Here is an 18,885-nt window from a genome sequence, read left to right on the forward strand (position 1 = left end):
GTAATGCAGTAATAATTTTTATTAAAATGATTCAGTGGGACCATTGAGCATATTTTCAGCAATCATCCTGTACTGAACACTTGTGTGACTGAAATGTCCATGCACTATGAGACAGTTATACACACAAGGCAGTTGGTATCGATTGATAAACCAGATGGATGATGGATGAATGAATGGTTTTCAAAGCACTCACTACTCACTACAGACATGAGGAATAATTGTGAGAACCACTGAGAGAACATACATTTATTTATTTATTTTCCTTTGATCTTATCTTTATGTCTGTTTCCCTTCTTATATTGGGGCCTGGACAAGTTGGCTCATAACAACACTGAAGCAGGCTGAAGTTAAACAGATAATATCATTTTAAAATGACAGAACTGAATCATAGGTTTCATTTTCCCACAGGTAACAATATTTTCTCTTGTTTTGGAAGGTGTAAAAGTAAAAGCACCAATGCAGCAATGTAAAAATACTCCATTACAAGTAAAAATCCTGGTTGAAAACTCCTACTAGCAACAAAATGTGGTGAAAGTATTTAAGTAAAAGTATTGTTTTAGTCATTGGTCATTGGATCGGTCAAAAAAACGTGCCTCGTTGTTATCTTTTGTCACACTAGGCTAGTTTAGTGTCACAACTAAGCTATCATTGTTAACACTTTAGCTGGTTATTCTACAATTCAAACTATATTAGCTGTATATATCTTCTGTTATGCTCATGTCATGTTCATATAACTTAGAGCACATGTCAACATTTACACATCTCATTTTTTGTGACTCAGAAAGTGAGGGTGTTTATGCTTCAAACTGCATTCCATAAGCTTCTTTACTGGTAAAGAAATCTGCATGTGTCCTTTCTTTAGTGGATTTGTGGTAACCCCGTCAGTGACATGTCAGTCAATCAAGACAAGACGTGTGTATCTCACTGTATTTTCCTGTAAACTCTCACTGATTGGACTTGCCTCTGTTCACTGAAGATAAATTACAACACTGCTGTTAAAATGACAAACCACTCAAAGTGGAAACTTGGGACTAAAGAAAAACTCTCTGGGGCTACAGTCCCACATGTCCAGCCCTGGTGATGCCTACAGCTGTGTTTAGCAAATATTAATCATCATAAATATATAATCATCATCCATCTCAGTACATGTCTTCAGCCCATGATTGGGAAAAGGTCTACCAAAACATTTTGAGCCTGACCCATAGGGGGTGCCACAAATGCCACAAACCTGCATCTGCTGGGCAAAATTGGTTGATTGCATGCTCTGGAGGCAAGTATTAACCAAAATCTAAAGTGCCATATTGATTGGTGCAAGTGGATATGGCCTATCACATATTTTCTCATAACCCAAAATGCATTTTAGCAATCCTGATTCAACTCACTGGAGACATCCTTCACTATCTCCTGAACATACACACAGAATTTGTTCAAATCTAATGAGGGGAAGACACAAATGGTGTAACTTTGAGCACTCAACTACTGCAGGCTGTGTGATGGCTGTGTGATGGCAGTGTGAGATTGGTCTCACTCCTTTAAACAGAATTAAAATACACTCAAAAAAATGAAACATTGACTTTAATTAAATTTATTTTGTCAACAGGTTCCACGAAAGTGTATTATGTTAGTTAAAAGCAAAAATGTTAAGGTCATCTAACTTAAGAAACTTGTATTACATTAACACAATGTAAATGGACCCAACTAGATAAAATTAGTTCTGTTCAACAAGAGATATTTAAGTTTATCCAATCAAATTCAGTTATGTTATGTGGACATAAATAATATATTTACATACACATGTGCCCATCAGTAAATCCACAAATGTGTAAATCATTCCCTTTCTATAGTTGACCCCCTTGCAATCTGCACTGTTAGCCATGTTTACTTCTGCCATGTTTGGGTACATCTGCTGAAGAGGCAATGATACATCATCTTTCAGCACCTCGACAGGGACTCTCGATACACTTAATACTTCAACTCCAGGTTTCTGTGGACCCGACGAGTGTAAGTGATACGCAATCATCATCTGGTGTTTTCTTGACAGTGTTAGAGCAACATTCTTGAAACACTTGGTGTGATGGGCAACTTCCTTAAAAAAACTGTGTTTGCCCTCAAATCTCATGGTCCAGACCCCAACTAGAGGACCAAAACATCGGGTCATGTGTGGGTAATGCTCTAAGAAGTGATGCTTTGGGAGGAGTTTTTGGTTGGGAAATGCTTCTTGATATTTCTGTCTGTGATCAGATATTTTGAACTGAAGATATCCAATGGATTCTTCTGTATGGACCTGAGAAACAGCAAGTTCCACTATCTCTTTTAAATCCAAAATTATCTCCCACACTGGTTCACCATCAGGTATAACATCTCCAATCATGAAAGGCAGCAATCTCAGGAGGGTCCAATTTTCAGCAGCATTGCCACCTATTGTCTTTTTGCTTAAAAGTTTTTGTGGCACAACATGGGGGCGGTTTGTTTTATCTTCTCCTTTGTAAGGGAAATTGAGAATGACCTTGTTTAAAGTGTCCAAAGAGAGGTATTGTTTGGATATCAACACACCCAGGCACTGTGCAAGTTCCACTGGAACAATACCCTCCAACAGATCGTGGAGTACATCAGGTGGATATCCAGTTGTTACATCAAAATGAGAAAGATTTTCTGTCAGCACACATGGCCTTTTCACTCCAACACAAGGCTTTCCACTTTCCGCTGCATGTTTGACATGTTCTTTGTGTTCGTCTTTGGATCTAAGACTAAAGTCACCCGACAGAACCTGCTTGGACTGAAAATCACTGAAACGCCCTGTGCAAAATCGACAAACATACTCTCCTGAAAAACTTTCCACAAAGCCCGCAATCCCATGGGCACCCAGATTGTCTGCAGCTACACATTGTACTGTGCCTTTAATATTTTTTCCAATCTGTGGGACAAACACGCCATGCTCTTCCAAGACAACCAGATCACGCAAAAGAGGTTCAAGCACTTTTCCATATCCATATTCCTTGATATAGTTACTTTTACACAATACTGCCAAGTAGATGGATGACAAAGAGGAGTGCTGGCCTGGGGGTAAGTTGCTCAAAATCCAGTACATTGCGCAAAGTTTATGCTTCTTTCTGGAAGTGCCCAGAGGGTTGCACACTTCAAACTCATCAATATAGAGGGTCACACTTATTCTCAATTCCCCTGAAGACAGGAACTCATTTTGTCTGAAAAACTCTCCATCCCGAAATGACCTGTATTCTTCTTGTGCAGTTTCATTTTGGTGAGCACTGTAGTTTTCTACTACATCATCAACTATACCATCTTTGCTAAGGAGCTGCTGCAATGACTGCAATAATGGCACATATTGGTAGGTATGGTTGCGCTCCTTATCCAAAACATATTCAACGGGTTCAACTACTTGGAACTTGTCTTTGAAATACTGTTTCCGCTTAAAAGCAGTGCTAAGTGGGCCCTGATCTCCAATTGCTTTGGTCAAGGGATTAGCAAGACAGAAGGCAGAGGCCAATTCCTCAGTTTCTTTTGCATCAAGAGCAAGATTATGCTTAGTACAAAAATCTGAAATAATGGCATTTAATGTAGTCTGGGATGCAGAACTCATTAGGAAGTGCAAGTCCTGTAAAAGCTCATCAACTGCATTACTGGGAACATGGAGTATGTTTTCCAGCTTAAGCAACACTGCTGCAAGTTTCTCTTCTATCATCTTCTCAAGATTTTCTGAGCAGTCTCTCTGAAAACTAGACTGCACTTCAAGCTGGGCTTCTTCTGATTCTTCATTGTCTCCATGTTCACCTGAAACACTTGAGCTTTCAAAACTGTCTCTTTCTGTAACTATTGCAGGTTTAAAGTCACTGTAAGAATAACCAAGGTGCTTTCTATTTCTATGTGATTTAAATGTCCCATAAATATTTGTCCTAAATGTACAACCCTTGAACATACAGGGGACTGTTTCATTGGCTTTGAGATGCAAATTTATATGAGTGAAATACTCCTTTTCAGAGGCAACTTCAGAGAACCCACAAACACGACAGCTGAATGTCGCCGATGTCAATGTTTGCCGTGATGTTTCTCTAGTATGGACTCTACACAAATGTGACCTGAGCGCATTCCATGACTTAGATGTACATGGACAACTACTATATGGACAAGGATATGGGTGCCTGCGCCCATAATGGGGATGTTTTAATCTGTAATGTTTAAGCAACTGGCCTCTAGTTGAGGTCTTTGAACTGCAACCTTTACACTGCCACATTCAAATCTGGGAGGGGACAAAAAACACAAAGGATATATTGGTAAAGTAAACTTAATTTGTAAAACATTTTTAAGAAAGAAAAGTCTAACTGTTAACATACCACAGGCAAGCTCAGCAGTGCCGTCTACACCAAATCAGTGGAGTGGAGTTAGGAAACAGCTATCACACCCAGGATCTGAAATTCATCATGTTAACAGGATCCATAAATTAATGTAGGTCGTTACATGTTTTAAAGAGAAATAGAAATCTAAAAAACAAAAACACATATTCAGAACGAGAGCAAGAAAATTAATCTGTCACCTAATAAATGTTTAACATAAAAATACTGGCAACTCAATTCACAGTAATTAAAGTAGCTAGTTGTGATCATACCTGTTACGAGTACAGTGCAATGGGCAGACAGGAGGAAGCATAAATCAGGACTCACTCTCTCATCAGGACCTGAAATATTGCAACATGATTATTACAAAAAGAGAGAAAGAGAAAAAATATATATAAATATGTTAACAGATTAATTATTGGTGTGCTTTGTACAGGGTCCTACAAGAGATACATTTCCTTTAAACCTACTTTTCCTACTTAATAATAATAATTGATCCGCCAGAGTCGCAGAGTCCGATTTCAATAGCCTATCACAGTTATCAAAATGCATGACCGTATAAATAGTATGGTGGCACCATTTGTGGTAAAAACTCTTGACAAAAAGCATACCGTAAAGCGTGATAAAGGATAGAACACGACAGTAAAATTACTCACCAAACCACATTTCCCTGGTTAAGCTAATATAGAAAAGCGTGGTCACTGCTTTCTCTGTGTGTGTGTGTGGGGGGGATAAAAGCAGACCGACCTAACGTTAAGTAGCGTTATGGTGTCTACTGCTCTCTGAATCACGAACACTTCGGACTTCGGAAATTTAGAATAAGTATTGTATCATATACACATAATTAAATCATGCTCAATATGAAAATACTACAATAAGTATGGATGAAAATGTCCTCCTACCTCTCTCAAGTCAAGTCTCAAGACGAACCGTTGGCAACTTCACCGCCAGATTTTTGCCAGTTTGCGCATGCGTAGTCTGAATCATTTGAATCTTCTTCTTACTGCCACCCTCCGGGTGAAATAAGTATTTCAATCATAATTCACTTAGATTAAATGGTTTGTGATTAACCAACACATAATTATTTTGTACACATAACGAAAGGCACAATTACATGGACTTTATTAGAAAAAAATATTTCAACTCAACAAAAACATGTATTTTAAGTAAACTGAAAACATAAAAATAATATACAGTGCACAACCCGCCTCATTCACTTTTTTGAGTGTAGCTGATGTGACTTTGCTCTGCACTGGCAGGTCTGAAATCCACTAGCTGATGCTTTTGGGTGATTGCGCTGCTTCCTTCCGTTGAGTGCGAAAAGGTTAGAAACCTGCGAATTGCTGAGTTCTGGTTTTCATCTAGATGGTAATTTGATGCATACCACCCACCTAAACATTGCTGTAGACCAAAGGCTGCATGCTGCATGAGGAGGACCTACGTGATATTAGGGAAGTCCCACAACTGTGAGCAGTTTTTAACGGTGTGGTTGGAGCATTGTCCTGCTAGGGGAGGCCCCTGCCGTTGGGGAGTGCTTTTGCCATGGGGGTGTGTGCTTGGTCTGTAACAATATTTAGTTGGTGGTACATGTCAAAGTAACATTGAGATAAATGCTGGAACCCAAAGTTTCTCAGGAGAATATTGAATTGTAACAAAATAATCAATGTTTTTCTCTTTACCTGTCAGGGGTCATAATGTTATGGCTGATCAGTGTATGTATTATTGTTATCTCCTCTCTTCAGCATTCACTCTTGCTGTGAGCCAGAATGAGCTAGAAGCATGAAACATGAAGCAAATGCTTACCAAGAAACATGACTTCAGTCAGCCTGATGGTGGCTTATAATTAAGAGCCAAAAAGAGAACAACTCTGTGACTTAAAATTTGGCATAGATACATGTCAAAGATACAATGCATGTATGTAAAGAGATGCACAGAGATAAAAGACAGTAATGATGAAATGAACATGCATTAATAAGTGAGACAGTCTTCTACAAAAAAGCATCTCGACAATAAACAACATTGTGACATATTTTTTACCAATTTGCATAAAGTGAAAAACAAGTAATACAATTTTTTGGATTCCAACTCTATCAACAACCAGTTTTGGTGTTGACACAATTCTATATATAATAAATATATAATAAATAGGCACAATTGGTCAAAAGACATGGCCACCATCAATCAAAAAAACTAACTCATAACTCAAGTTGTTTCAGAGCAATCCTAATCAATCCTAAATCAATTCTGTGGTTAAGAATGGTAATCCTCTGTGATCCCTGTGTAGACCCTAAGGCTGATTACAGCACAGACAATACCTAAAGGTGGGGGGAGGGGGTGGGACAGGCTTTGGCTTGCTTTGATACTTCATGCTGCTCAGAGGTGGGAGTGTTCAGCAGGGTGATTAGGGGTTAGAGCAGTCAACAGAGGAGATGCTGAGTGTTGCAGAGATGTGCCCACACAGACCAGCAACCACAAATGCATGTTTGTGTCAAGGTTTGAGAAACATTGAGGTGTGTAAGAGTGAGCCTTCTCTTGTCTACTGAAAAGGACTTCCACAGACTGTCGCATTATGTTCAATAATAGAACCTGAGAACAGACAGCATGTGTAAATTGCATGGGTGCAGTGTGACAGAGATGCACAGAGATAAAAGACAGGAATGATGAAATAGACATGCATTAGTAAATGAGACAGTCAAAGCAGGACTGGAGGTGAGGCTGAGACATAAGGTTAGAATTAGTATAAGGCTGGACTAAAATAAAATCAAACAAAAGGCTTCTTGTAAAAATAAAAGAGGAGCAAAAGAGAAAGTGGAAGAACAGAGAAGACAGAGAGCTCACCAGATGACAGGGTGAGGAAAATGTAACACAGGGCTGGGCAGAGGCAGGGAGGAGGGAGGCAGGAGAGAGTGAGGGATGAGATGGGAAGGAATGGAGTGGTTGATGGTTGCAGCTCTGCCCACGGAGAGGTGCGGTGATTCATGATGTCACGTGGTGAAGACTGGGTGACTCATCCACCAACATCATCATGCAGCCACTGCAGAGCACCCAAACACACACACACACACACACACACACACACACACACAGATATATGTATGCATTGCATGATCATTCAAACAAAACCATGAAATGATTAAACATATTCATGAACATACAGTTGAATGCAAACGTTTGGGCACCCATGAATGAATTCCATATTATCTCTACTGATCTTTTATTGTGTCTGTGCCTATTCTGCAAACCAATTAGCATCTGGGATAAAAATAAAAATAAAATAATGTAAATACAACCCCTGCAACAAACCAACATTAAAGAAGGATCCTTTTCAGTGTTAATGCACTGTAACCTAACTTCATGAAAATAAAAAATTGGTAAGAAAAAAATAATATAAGATAGTAATTGTGGCATGTGCAAAAGTTTGGGCACCCTATTCGGTCAGTACTTCATAACCCCCTTTGGCAGATATCACCATTTGCAAACATCAGTTAAGAATCTTTATTCCTAACTTCACATTCTGAGATATGTTTAGGCTGTCTTAAGTCACGTTCAGCTTGTCTACAGAACTGGACCCCAAAGCAAACACAGCACAGACAGGGAAGGAGGTAGCTTGGTAAAGCAGACTTTACTCGGAACACTGGGAAGGCAATAGAATGCACTGGAGTGCAGGTAGAGGGAGATCCTTATTATCCTTCTTCAAGTTTATCTCCACACAGGAAGTTCTCTTGATAAAACAGGCTGATCAAAAACAGATGCAGGGATCTTTAGATTCTCTGAAGTTTGCCTTCACAGTTGGTAGAGGTGTGGAGGATGCTGCTGAACTTCCTTTATTATGATCTTGAGATCCCTCATGCCAGACCTCTGTTCATTGATTTCTCTTTTGTTTTTAACACCATCCAGCCTCATTTGCTTACAGAGAAACTTCTCTCTGAATTTAATATAGATATATATAGATATTAATGTCATTTGATGAATTTTAGACTTTATGACAGATCACAGTCCTTGAGAGTCAATGGTGTCCTCTCTCAAAAGCTCCATTTATCCACCGATTCACCCCAAGTATGTGTACTCTCTCCACTTTTTAGATCCACGTACCAGGTATTTTAAAGATTGGTCATTAAGTTTTAATATTTCAGCAGTATATTCTAATATGTGTGCAATTAAGTGCTGTGTAAAAATTTTTCATATTTGTTTCCCTGCAGAGGGGCAGCACGGGTTTAGCGGTTAGCTGAGAGAGTTTCCAGGCCCCCACGACCCTTAATGGATAAGCAGTATAGATAAGGGATGGATGGATGGATAGGTTTCCCTGCAGAGCAACAGTAGTCCACTTGCTGTGGGACTATTTTTGAGGATTTACATTACAGTGTGTACTGGTGTAGGGACACCAGTGCCTACAGCACAGCCAGGACTGCTTTAAGGCAAGGCATCAAATCTGCCAAGCAGGGACATAAAATGAGGATTGAGGCCAAATTTTGGAACGTTGCAGATCCACAGCAGGTGTGGGAGGGGATTAAGGCAGTCACAGACTATAGGAAAACAACATCCCCCTGAATGAACTGCTGTGCCACCTTGGTGGAGGAGCTTAATCTCTTGTACGCCCATTTTGACAAGAACAGACCCAGTACTGCCCCCCTTCCCCTCTACCTCTACTGACATCGCCCCAGTCATGAGCACACATGAAGTACGTCTCTGTCTGCACAACATCAACCCCAGAAAAGCAGCTGGACCAGACGGAGTGCTGGGACAGGTGCTGAAGGACTGTGCAGACGAGCTATCAGAGGTCTTCACCGCCATACACGTCGCTGTCTACATCACAGGTCCTAACAAAGCAGCCACAATAGTCCCTGTACCCAAACTGTCAAATGTCACATGTCTGAATGATTATAGGCCTGTGGCACTCACCCCCATACGAGCCAAATGTCTGGAGAGTCAAGCACATTAAGCATGCATTACCATGGACATTTGACCCATACCAGTTTGCATACAAGGATAACAGGTCAACAGAGGACGCCATTGCTATCATGCCGCACACTCTATTAGAATATTTAGAGCACAAAAACACCTATGCAAGGCTACTCTTCGTTGACTTCAGTTCAGCTTTTAACAAAATTCGGCCGAACAGACTCCAGTCCAAACTACACAACCTCGAACTAAACACCACTGGATTTTAGTTTTTTTAACTAACCACTCACAGTGTGTCAGAGTCAGCAGACACACTTCATCCTCCCTTACTATCAACACCGGGGCCCCACAAGGATGTGTGCTTAGCTTAGAGAGGTAAAGAATAAATAGAAAGGTCAGGGCAATAAAAGATGGAAAGAATGGGTGGGTGAGGTGAGGTGAAAGTGAGGTTCCTGTATCCTGTATTTATTGTATGTTAATCCAAATATTTCCTAGTTATTTCTTAGTTGTAAGCAGGTACTTACATAGACTGATGGGCTGGATATGAAATAATATTTTAAACTGTGATATACTAATCATATTGAAAATTAATACAGAACTTGTGGAAATTATATCTTGATCTTTACTCCCAGGCTCTCCAGTTGACACATTGTTTGAATTGCCAGTACTAGCTATGCCAGACAAATGCTGGTCACCATGAATCCTTGGGTGCCACCATAAAACACAGTTCTTCTCCTTCTGATGTTTTTGGTCGGTGAACAGCTTTTTGGTGTATTACTGCCACCTTCTGGTGTTTAGATGTTCACGTTCTTTAGAAACAGATCTGTTCAGTTCAGTGTCCACCAAAATTATAAGCATGTTCAATGACCACGCTCTTTAAGCAGTCAAACGGACAACTGATAAATTTTCATTGATGTCTGAGTCAGGCATGTGAGTCCTGTGTGTGTCTGATTTGTGACATTCTTTCTCAGAGAGACTTGTGGCAATGGCCCCACAAGGGTTGGACCTTTTGGGCATGTATAAAACATAATCCAAGGCAACATCCTTATCGGCTTATCCTTTGAGGGTCGCAAGGGGCTGGAGCGCGAATCCTAGTTGACATCAGGCAAGAGGCAGGGTACATCCTGGAAAGGTCATCAGTCTATCGCAGGACTGACATAAAGATACAAACAACCATTCACACCTAAGTGTAATTTAGAGTTGCCAGTTAACCTAACCTGCATGTCCTAAGACTGTGGGAGGAAGCTGGAGTTCAGAGAGGGAACCCACACAGGCAAAGGGAGAACATGCAAACTCCACACAGAAAAGCCCAGTGCGAAGCACTGCATCAGGGTGTGGCCTATCCAAGACAATATTCATGCTATAAAAACTGCAGGTGTGAGGCATACAATAAAAAACAATTTCCAGCTTTCATTGAAGGACATAATCAGGACAATACAAAAAATTCAGACCAGGGCTATTGCAATTGTGCTCTTATTCTTAGAATTGCTTTTATTGCTTCTTATTGTTATCCTTAAAATTGCCCCAGTGATGTGTGACTGTGTGTGACTATGTATATGTGTGTGTGTCTGTGTGTGAGAGAGAGAGAGAGAGAGAGTGGTCAATATGACTAGAAAAGAGCTACATAAATGAGGTCCATTTACCATTTACAATGATCTGATTTCAGGTTCATAATCCAGTTTGGAGTGACCAGCAGATGGCAGCATTACAGCACAGAGGCTGGATAAATGAGATCCAAGCTCTGTCTCAGCACCTGCACACAAAATCATTGAATTCTTGACATTATGGATTCAGCATAGATACAATTAAATGTTCATATGTTGGGGTAATCCTTCCTAAGATAGATAGATAGATAGATAGATAGATAGATAGATAGATAGATAGATAGATAGATAGATAGATAGATAGAGATAATGCGTTTCAAACTGAAGTTGTTGCACTGTGTTAATCTTAAAATTAATGTAGACTGTTTATTGTTTATTAGAGAGAATCCACACAGATTATTGTTGAGGAGCCCAGTTGCAGATGGGAAGAAACTGTTCTTGTGGCATGAGGTATTGGTTTTGATGGACCACAACCTCCTGCCAGAAGGGAGTGTCCTGAAGAGTTTGTGACCAAGGTGGGAGGGATCGGCCATGATCTTTCCTGCCTGCCTCAGGGTCCTGGAGGTGTACAGGTCCTGGAGAGAAGGCAGGTTACAGCCAATCACCTTCTCAGCAGACCGTATGACACGCTGTAGTCTGCCTCTGTCCCTGGCAGAAGCAGCAGTGTACCAGATGGCGATGGAGGAGGTGAGGACGGACTCAAGGATGGAGGTGTAGTGTAGAAGTGCACCATCATTGTCCTTGGCAGGTTGAACTTCTTCAGCTGCTGCAGGAAGTACATCCTCTGCTGGGCCTTCTTGATCAGGGAGCTGATGTTTAGCTCCCACTTGAGGTCCTGGGTGATGATGGTCCCCAGCAAACGGAAGGACTCACAGTTCTGACTGTGGCTAGTCAATCTCCCTCCTGTAGGCAGAACCCCCCCCCAAAGGATGATGGTGGTGTCACCAGCAAACTTGGGGTGCAGCTGTTGGTGTACAGGGAGAAGAGTAGAGGGGAGAGAACACAGCCTTGAGGGGAGCTGGTGCTGATAGTCCGAGAGTCAGAGATGTGTTTTCCCAGCTTCACATGCTGCCTCCTGTCTGACAGGAAGTCTGTGATCCATCTGCAGATGGAGTCAGGCACGCACAACTGTGAGAGTATGTCGGAGCTGAGGTCCACAAACAGGATCCTGGTGTAGGATCCTGGGGAGTCCAGGTGCTGCAGGATGAAGTAGAGGGCCATGTTGACTGCATTGTCTACAGGCCTGTTGGCTCTGTAGGCAAACTGCAGGGGGTCCAGGAGTGGGCACAGTACAAGGTGCTCAAATGACTTCATTGCCAGAGGTCAGGGCGACGAGGGACAGGGATGATGGTGGAGGCCTTGAAGCAAGCTGGCACATGGCATGTCTCCAGTGAGGTGTTGAAGATGTCCATGAACACTGGAGACAACTGATCAGCGCAGTGCTTCAGGGTGGATGGAGAGACAGAGTCTGGTCAGAATCAGAATCAGAATAGACTTTATTGCCAAGTAAGTTTGCACATACAAGGAATTTGTCTTGGTATATTGGTGCTGAGGACAGTTATAGTAAAAGAAAAGAGTGCAGAGCAAGAAGCAAGAACTATATTTACAGGGAACATAAATATACATAATTAAAAAGTAAAGTATAAAGTGTAAAGTGTAGAGTGCAAAAATGTTAGAAGGTGGCAGTGATTGTCCGGATGTGTGTTAATGTAACGTATAGATGTACGTTAATGTAACATGTAGTGGGGGGTAGGGGGATTACAGTCTGTGACAGTCTGCGTGTGTTAAAGAGTCTGTTGACGTCTCTCTCCAGGATGGAGAGAGTTGGGGAGGAGGGGCCTCTAAGGTGTGCAGCTTTGGAGAGGCCCTGAACCCTGCTGTGCTGGGGGAGGGTGAGAGGCTGGTGTAGTGGGGCTGGTGGATGGTGTCACAGGGGATGGTGTCAGGTCTGTCGCACTGTCTTTCAAAGCGGCAGTAGAACTCATTCAGGCTGTTGGCCAGACCCCATTATAACGGCCTGTGGATCTGTCGTTTTTTTATTTTAATTATTTTTATTTATTTATTTATTATTTATTTTATTTTATTTTATTTTTTTGCCATAGGTAAAAGTTCTATTGCAGCATACACCGTAAAAGTTATGTGAGTGAAATTTTCCGTGGATGTAGAGAGTGGTGCACACGTCAGAAACAAAAAAAATGATACATATCCAAAACGAAGGCAGTGCTATGATTAATGTAAGTGTGTTTTGGCCAGTAACTCCCACATCATACATCGCACATTCAAAAACCTTATATCCACACAATATATAATCTTGTGATATAGGCCACATACATTTCAAGGCAACTGTAGCTCTTCATTTTTATCCTGGTCACTAATGACCATTCACCTGTTCTTTTAACTTCCCTCTGTTGGAGCACTTCTGGACTCTACTTCCTGGACCAATGGATTATCCTATCCCTAACTGGTCAACTTGAGCACCTAACATCAACCATCTTCCCAGAACAGTTATGCAGTTAAAGTTAATGGGCCCGTAGTCCACTATTAAAGACTCCGATCTCTTTCTTCCTGTCTTCTTTTCCTTTTCTTCATCATCAAAGACAGCTCAAAGCCAGGACAAACAGACTTCCCAAGAGCCATCACCACCTTGAACTCTCACACACAACAATCCCCACCATCAACATAACATAGACTGTGCAATATACCTCACTCTGTGCACTTTAATATTTAACTATTTAACTGTACAACCATCCTGTGGAATACAACACACCTGTGCAATACATTCACATTCACACTTATACCTCATTGTATATAGAGTTGCACTGTTTTTTATCTTCTTTATATATTTGTTTCTGCATATTTTGTATGTTTGCACTGGAAAGGAGAAGCTCTCCAATCTCGTTGTACTATTAGTATAATGACAATAAAGGGCATTCTATTCTATTCTTTTCCAATATATATATCCATAAGTCTTTACCCTCAAACAGCCCTTTGAATTTATGAGAACCAACTGTCCTAACCATGTTAAAACCTGCTCAGCATGATGCTTTCATATTACCATTTTTTCACCCAACTGCAAAAAAAGGCATGTACACACTTACACACAACCTTTCTAACATTGTAGAACCTGAAAATATATTTTGCAGACAACTTCTACTTCCCTTAGCACAATACTCAATACAATAAACCATACTGAAATAAACACTGGCCCATAACTCACACATCACACTGCCTTCTTTCACCTGTGTAATATCACCAAAATCAGATACTTTCTGTCTCAAAAAGATGCAGAAAAACTAGTCCATGCATTTGTTACTTCTAGGCTGGACTACTGTAATTCATTATTATCAGGCTGCCCCAACAAGTCTCTAAAGACTCTGCAGTTGATCCAAAAATGCTGCAGCACCATTACTGACAGGAACTAGAAACAGAGACCATATTTCTCCTGTGTTAGCCTCTCTACATTGGCTCCCAGTCAAATCCAGAGTAGAATTCAAAATCATCCTCCTCACATACAAAGCCCTTAATGGTCAGGCTCCATCTTACCTTAAAGATCTCATAGTTCCCTACAATCCCACTAGGACTCTGTGCTCCCAAAATGCTGGTTTACTGGTGGTTCCCAGAGTTTCCAAGAGTAGAATGGGAGGCAGAGCCTTCAGTTATCAGGCTCCTCTACTGTGGAACCTTCTCCCAGTTTTGGTCCGGGAGGCAGACACCCTCTGTACCTTTAAGAGTAGGCTTAAAACCTTCCTCTTTAATAAAGCTTATAGTTAGGGTTTGCTCAGGCTTGAACCATCCCTTAGTTATGCTGCTATAGGCCTAGACTGCCGGGAGATCTCCCATGATGCAATGAGCTCCTTTCTCTCGCTCTCTCTCTCTCCCTCCCTCCCTCTCTCCACTCAATATGGATTCATATCCCATGTTACATGTTACTAACTCAATATCTCCCCTTTCCTGTAGTATTGTGCTCTCCCGTCTCTCTCTCCTCTTCTGTCTCTTTCTGCAGGTATTTCTTCCTCTGGAGCTGTAGAGTCTGATCTGTGATGACAAGTCTCCTGCTGCTCCTACAACTCCACTCAACAGCTGCTGCTAGAATTAGAAATTACTTACACTGCTATTAGTTGTATTGCTGTGTTAGCAGTTAATACTTTAATTATCACCACTATCATTACTACTGCTGTATTAATGGCATCACGTTGCATTTTATATGGAACCTGTGTTATGCTATGTGCCCCCCCCCCTTAACCCAACCAGTCAAGGCAGATGGCCGCCCACCCTGAGTCCAGTTCTGTTCGAGGTTTCTGCCTCTTAAAGGAAGTTTTTCCTTGCCACTGTCTCCTAGTGCTGCTCATGGTGGGATTTGTTGGGTCTCTCTCTGTAAATACCTATTTTAAATGAATATATGAAAAGTGCCTTGAGATGACTGTTGTTGTGATTTGGCGCTATATAAATAAAACTGAATTGAATTGAATTGAATAAAATTTATTCTACATTGCAACTAAACAACATCCCACAGAGTTTCCTCTTGTCAGAGTATCTTTATGGGAGCAGGACTTCCAAACACACATGTTCATAACTGATTTGTTGATGATGTTATCTTTTTATGATTTGAGTATAGTCACCATGTACAGATCAGCTGAGTTTAAAGGTCACTTTTTTATGGGTATACTTTGCTCTCACAAGTAAAAACTGAATCATTCAAGTGATTTCAGCCATTTTAAAATTATGCACAATTTTCTTTATCATTTTGAGTTGGTCTATACAGTAGAGGAAGGGGAAACGTTTATGATTAGATATCCCTCTTAGATTCAATGAATGTTGGATGTCTAGACATGTCTGTAGAGAATTGTGAGGGGGAGGATCAGGCTGCAAAAACATTATTTTTATTGACAAGAGGACATGAGGTGTAATGTGGATGAGAACTTGTGGCTAAATGCAGAACACAGGACTGACTAGCACTTTTGTATTTCTATATTCATTTCTATCCTATACACATTTGTATAGTGAATGTGAATAAGTATAGTTTTATTCTTATTGTTTAAATTACTCTGTGTAATGGGGAAAAATAACTAATCAAAGCAAATTGCAGTATTTTTGATTCATAATTTATGCAGATCAATGTTCACTGACTGACAAAGTTTTCTTGCCAAGAGACAAATGTTGTCAGTACTAGAGCTGACCCTGAGATATGGTTCAAGTGTTTGTTTTGTTTGTTGCATTTCAAAATTTTGAATGTGAAATCAACAGATGTGCAGAGTGGTGTGTTGGTTAAGAGAACTGTCTGAAGAGTTTTGAAAAGCTGGACTCAATGTGAACAAATATGTGTTTCTTTGCACTCATACTTGTTCAAGAAAGGACACACTGTTACTGTTACACCCATATGACTCAAAGAAAGTCAAACCATCAGAAAAGGTCTAAAGATCAGAGCAATGGGACAGACAGAGAAAGTGCCTTGTACACACCCTATGTTCAAATACTGGCTGCACTTTAACGAGTTTCCAATCCGGATTACAAACTGTTCAAAGCAGAAAAGTGACTCACCCTTAGGGCCCCAGGTTTAATGGCAGTTTTGTGGTAATTAGATTTATCTTTATTCAGTACAATTACATGACATTCATGCCCAACAGAGAAGGAAAAACATTAAAGCCTTACCTGCTTCAAACAAACAATGTCAAGTATTTTTGTTCTTCTGAATGTCCACACTTGAAGGCCAGGTGAAAAGCTGGACATCTCTGGCCATCTCTTTTTCCTCTGTGTCATCATCATGTTGTCCCAACATGATGAATTTCACAGTAACAACAAGTCAATTTTATTTATATAGCGCCAATTCACAACAGAAGTTATCTCGAGGCACTGTACATATAGAGCAGGTCTAGACTGTTCTCTTTAGCTTTTAAAATTTACAAAGAGAGACCCCACACACTTTCAGACAGTCTTTCCTCTAAAAAGGACAGACACAGCATTTTCCAACCAATAAGGTAACAGTGAGGGAGATTTCAGACAATCTGACAAGTTATTTGGTTGGAGGATAAGCAACACCCTCCCAAACCCCCCTTACAGGTCTGAAAAATCACTGTGCCACTGTCCTTCACCCTAACTCCCTGTCTACACTAGATTCACTTTAAACTATGTTAAGATGTTTAAACTAGGTGTTTAAATTGTTATGCTGGTTGAGAAAAGCCAAGGCAAGGTCACCCCTGACCTTTTTGGCACTTCATTATCTGGGCAAAACCAATTCATGACATATATTAAATAATACTGAACAAGTTCCATTGAAATTTGTCATGGTTTTTCATGGTATGGGTATGATAGAGGATACATTTTAATGTTCTAAAGCTAAAGCTTTATTTGTCTGTCTGTTCACACTAATTTAAAGCAACACAGTGTTTTGCTGGGCAACAGTGGCTTCTGCAGCCACAAGTGGTAATTAATTCTCTTGGGCTCCAAGTCCAAGCGGTTATGTGTGGCCCCACTAACTGACCTGAAATACAACTGTACATTGCCCTTGCTCCTTCAATTGCAAGACCAGAAGTGCAGTTGCTGTAATAAACTCACCAAACTCTGATGTTTTTAAAGTTTCCTCACTAGATATAGGAGATGAGCACTGTTTATAATTACTTCCTTTTAACTGATATACAGTTCAGTATCATCACTCCTGAACTTGCTGGGCCTGATTCCAACAGTTTAAGCTGCTGACTGAGATCATACTTGCTTACCAAAGTTGCCTAGTGCAAGAGTAGGCCTTTGGATTGTGGAGTGGGAATCACAGAGGCATCATTCTCCTTATTGAAAAATTAAATAAATAATTTTTAAAAAACAAAATAAAACATTCAAAACATTTGTTTAAAATCAGCAATCAAAATTCAAATTTGGCCCTACTGAGGAAGTGTCCTAGGCAGATCACCACTCTGCATATGCATTTTTAGACACAGAGCACATGTCTTTATGAACCCAGCAATATAAAAGTAGCAATCTGTCTGAGAGTGTGATTCTTCACCACAATAGTCTCAGATGTCAGGGGTCACCTAAGTATGTGACCTCCTTCCCATCCATCACATTTTGTGTTTACTGTAAAATCTGCTATCTTCCTCCTACACCTCTCATCTGAAACTGAATTGCATGACTAAGGTGTTTTAAGAGCTGAGATAAAACCACTGCTGATGCCAGTATGACTAGGTGTAACAGGTGTAGGTGAGGGAAAATGATTTCATAACTGTGATGTTTGTCCCCTACCCTCTGACACATCTCTAATTTGATGACACATAAAATATGACAGCCTATCCACTTAAAGGATAGGCTTAGTTACAATCAATGTACTTTTATTCAAATTCAGGGAATATCTCCACGTAGTCCTCTAGCTTTCTAGTCATTTATGTATTTGCTGAAAAAAAGTGTTTCTCACAGCCCTGGCTCTAGAATTGTGATAGAAATGAAGTGGATCGGCATGATACATTATAGCCAGTCGCTTTTGTACTTGTGCACATGAGGTGGGAGGGTATCAAGGGGGCAGTGGAAGCAAGAAAGATGGAAATTCTGGTGCATGAGACAGGGTAATGGCTGACAAATAGCTTATGAGCAAACGTATAAAGGAATATACATTTAAAAAGAGAGGCTATGATAGAGCTAGTAGAGCAGTATTGTTTTGTCCTGTTTTGTATTTGTTTAATTAGTTAGACAACGACTCTATCTATCCATCTATCATTATTGTGTGTGTGTGTGTGTGTGTGTGTGTGTGTGTGTGTGTGTGCGTGACCTGAATCTAGCTAGAAAAAATAGTGTAAATCAGGTCATATAAAGTTACACTTGATGTCATCTTAAACCAACACTATGGCAGCATTTGTTTCCATTTCATAGATAAAGTTCAGCAATATAAGCCAACTGTGATTGGGGTAAGCCAGAGGTCAAATTGCAGTGAAGATTAAGTCTGGTTGCTATGGAAAACAAAGTTTAGCAACAACCTATCGTTTGTCTAACACACTGTAACAAAGGTGATTATGATGATTGATGATGAAAATATAAACCCATAAGAAGATCAA

At 40.4% G+C, this 18,885-nt stretch overlaps 1 protein-coding gene across 2 annotated transcripts; it reads right to left on the reverse strand.

Moving 5' to 3' along the window:
- Positions 1-1,752: 1,752 nt before the first annotated feature.
- LOC108879726 (uncharacterized) lies at positions 1,753-5,395 on the reverse strand. 2 transcript variants are annotated; one of them, XM_018671122.2, is made up of 4 exons: positions 5,252-5,395; positions 4,622-4,690; positions 4,350-4,424; positions 1,753-4,255 (listed from the first exon to the last, which is right to left on the reverse strand). In XM_018671122.2, the coding sequence occupies exon 4, from the start codon at positions 4,247-4,249 to the stop codon at positions 1,757-1,759; it is 2,493 nt and encodes an 830-aa protein (XP_018526638.1). In that variant the 5' UTR covers positions 4,250-4,255; positions 4,350-4,424; positions 4,622-4,690; positions 5,252-5,395; the 3' UTR covers positions 1,753-1,756. The 2 variants fall into 2 exon arrangements, with proteins under 2 accessions (XP_018526638.1, XP_018526640.1); XM_018671124.2 differs by lacking the exon at positions 5,252-5,395 and adding an exon at positions 5,006-5,211.
- Positions 5,396-18,885: the final 13,490 nt, after the last annotated feature.

This window comes from Lates calcarifer, linkage group LG14 (genome assembly GCF_001640805.2).
Source record: "Lates calcarifer isolate ASB-BC8 linkage group LG14, TLL_Latcal_v3, whole genome shotgun sequence".
Taxonomy (NCBI): Eukaryota; Metazoa; Chordata; class Actinopteri; family Centropomidae; genus Lates; species Lates calcarifer.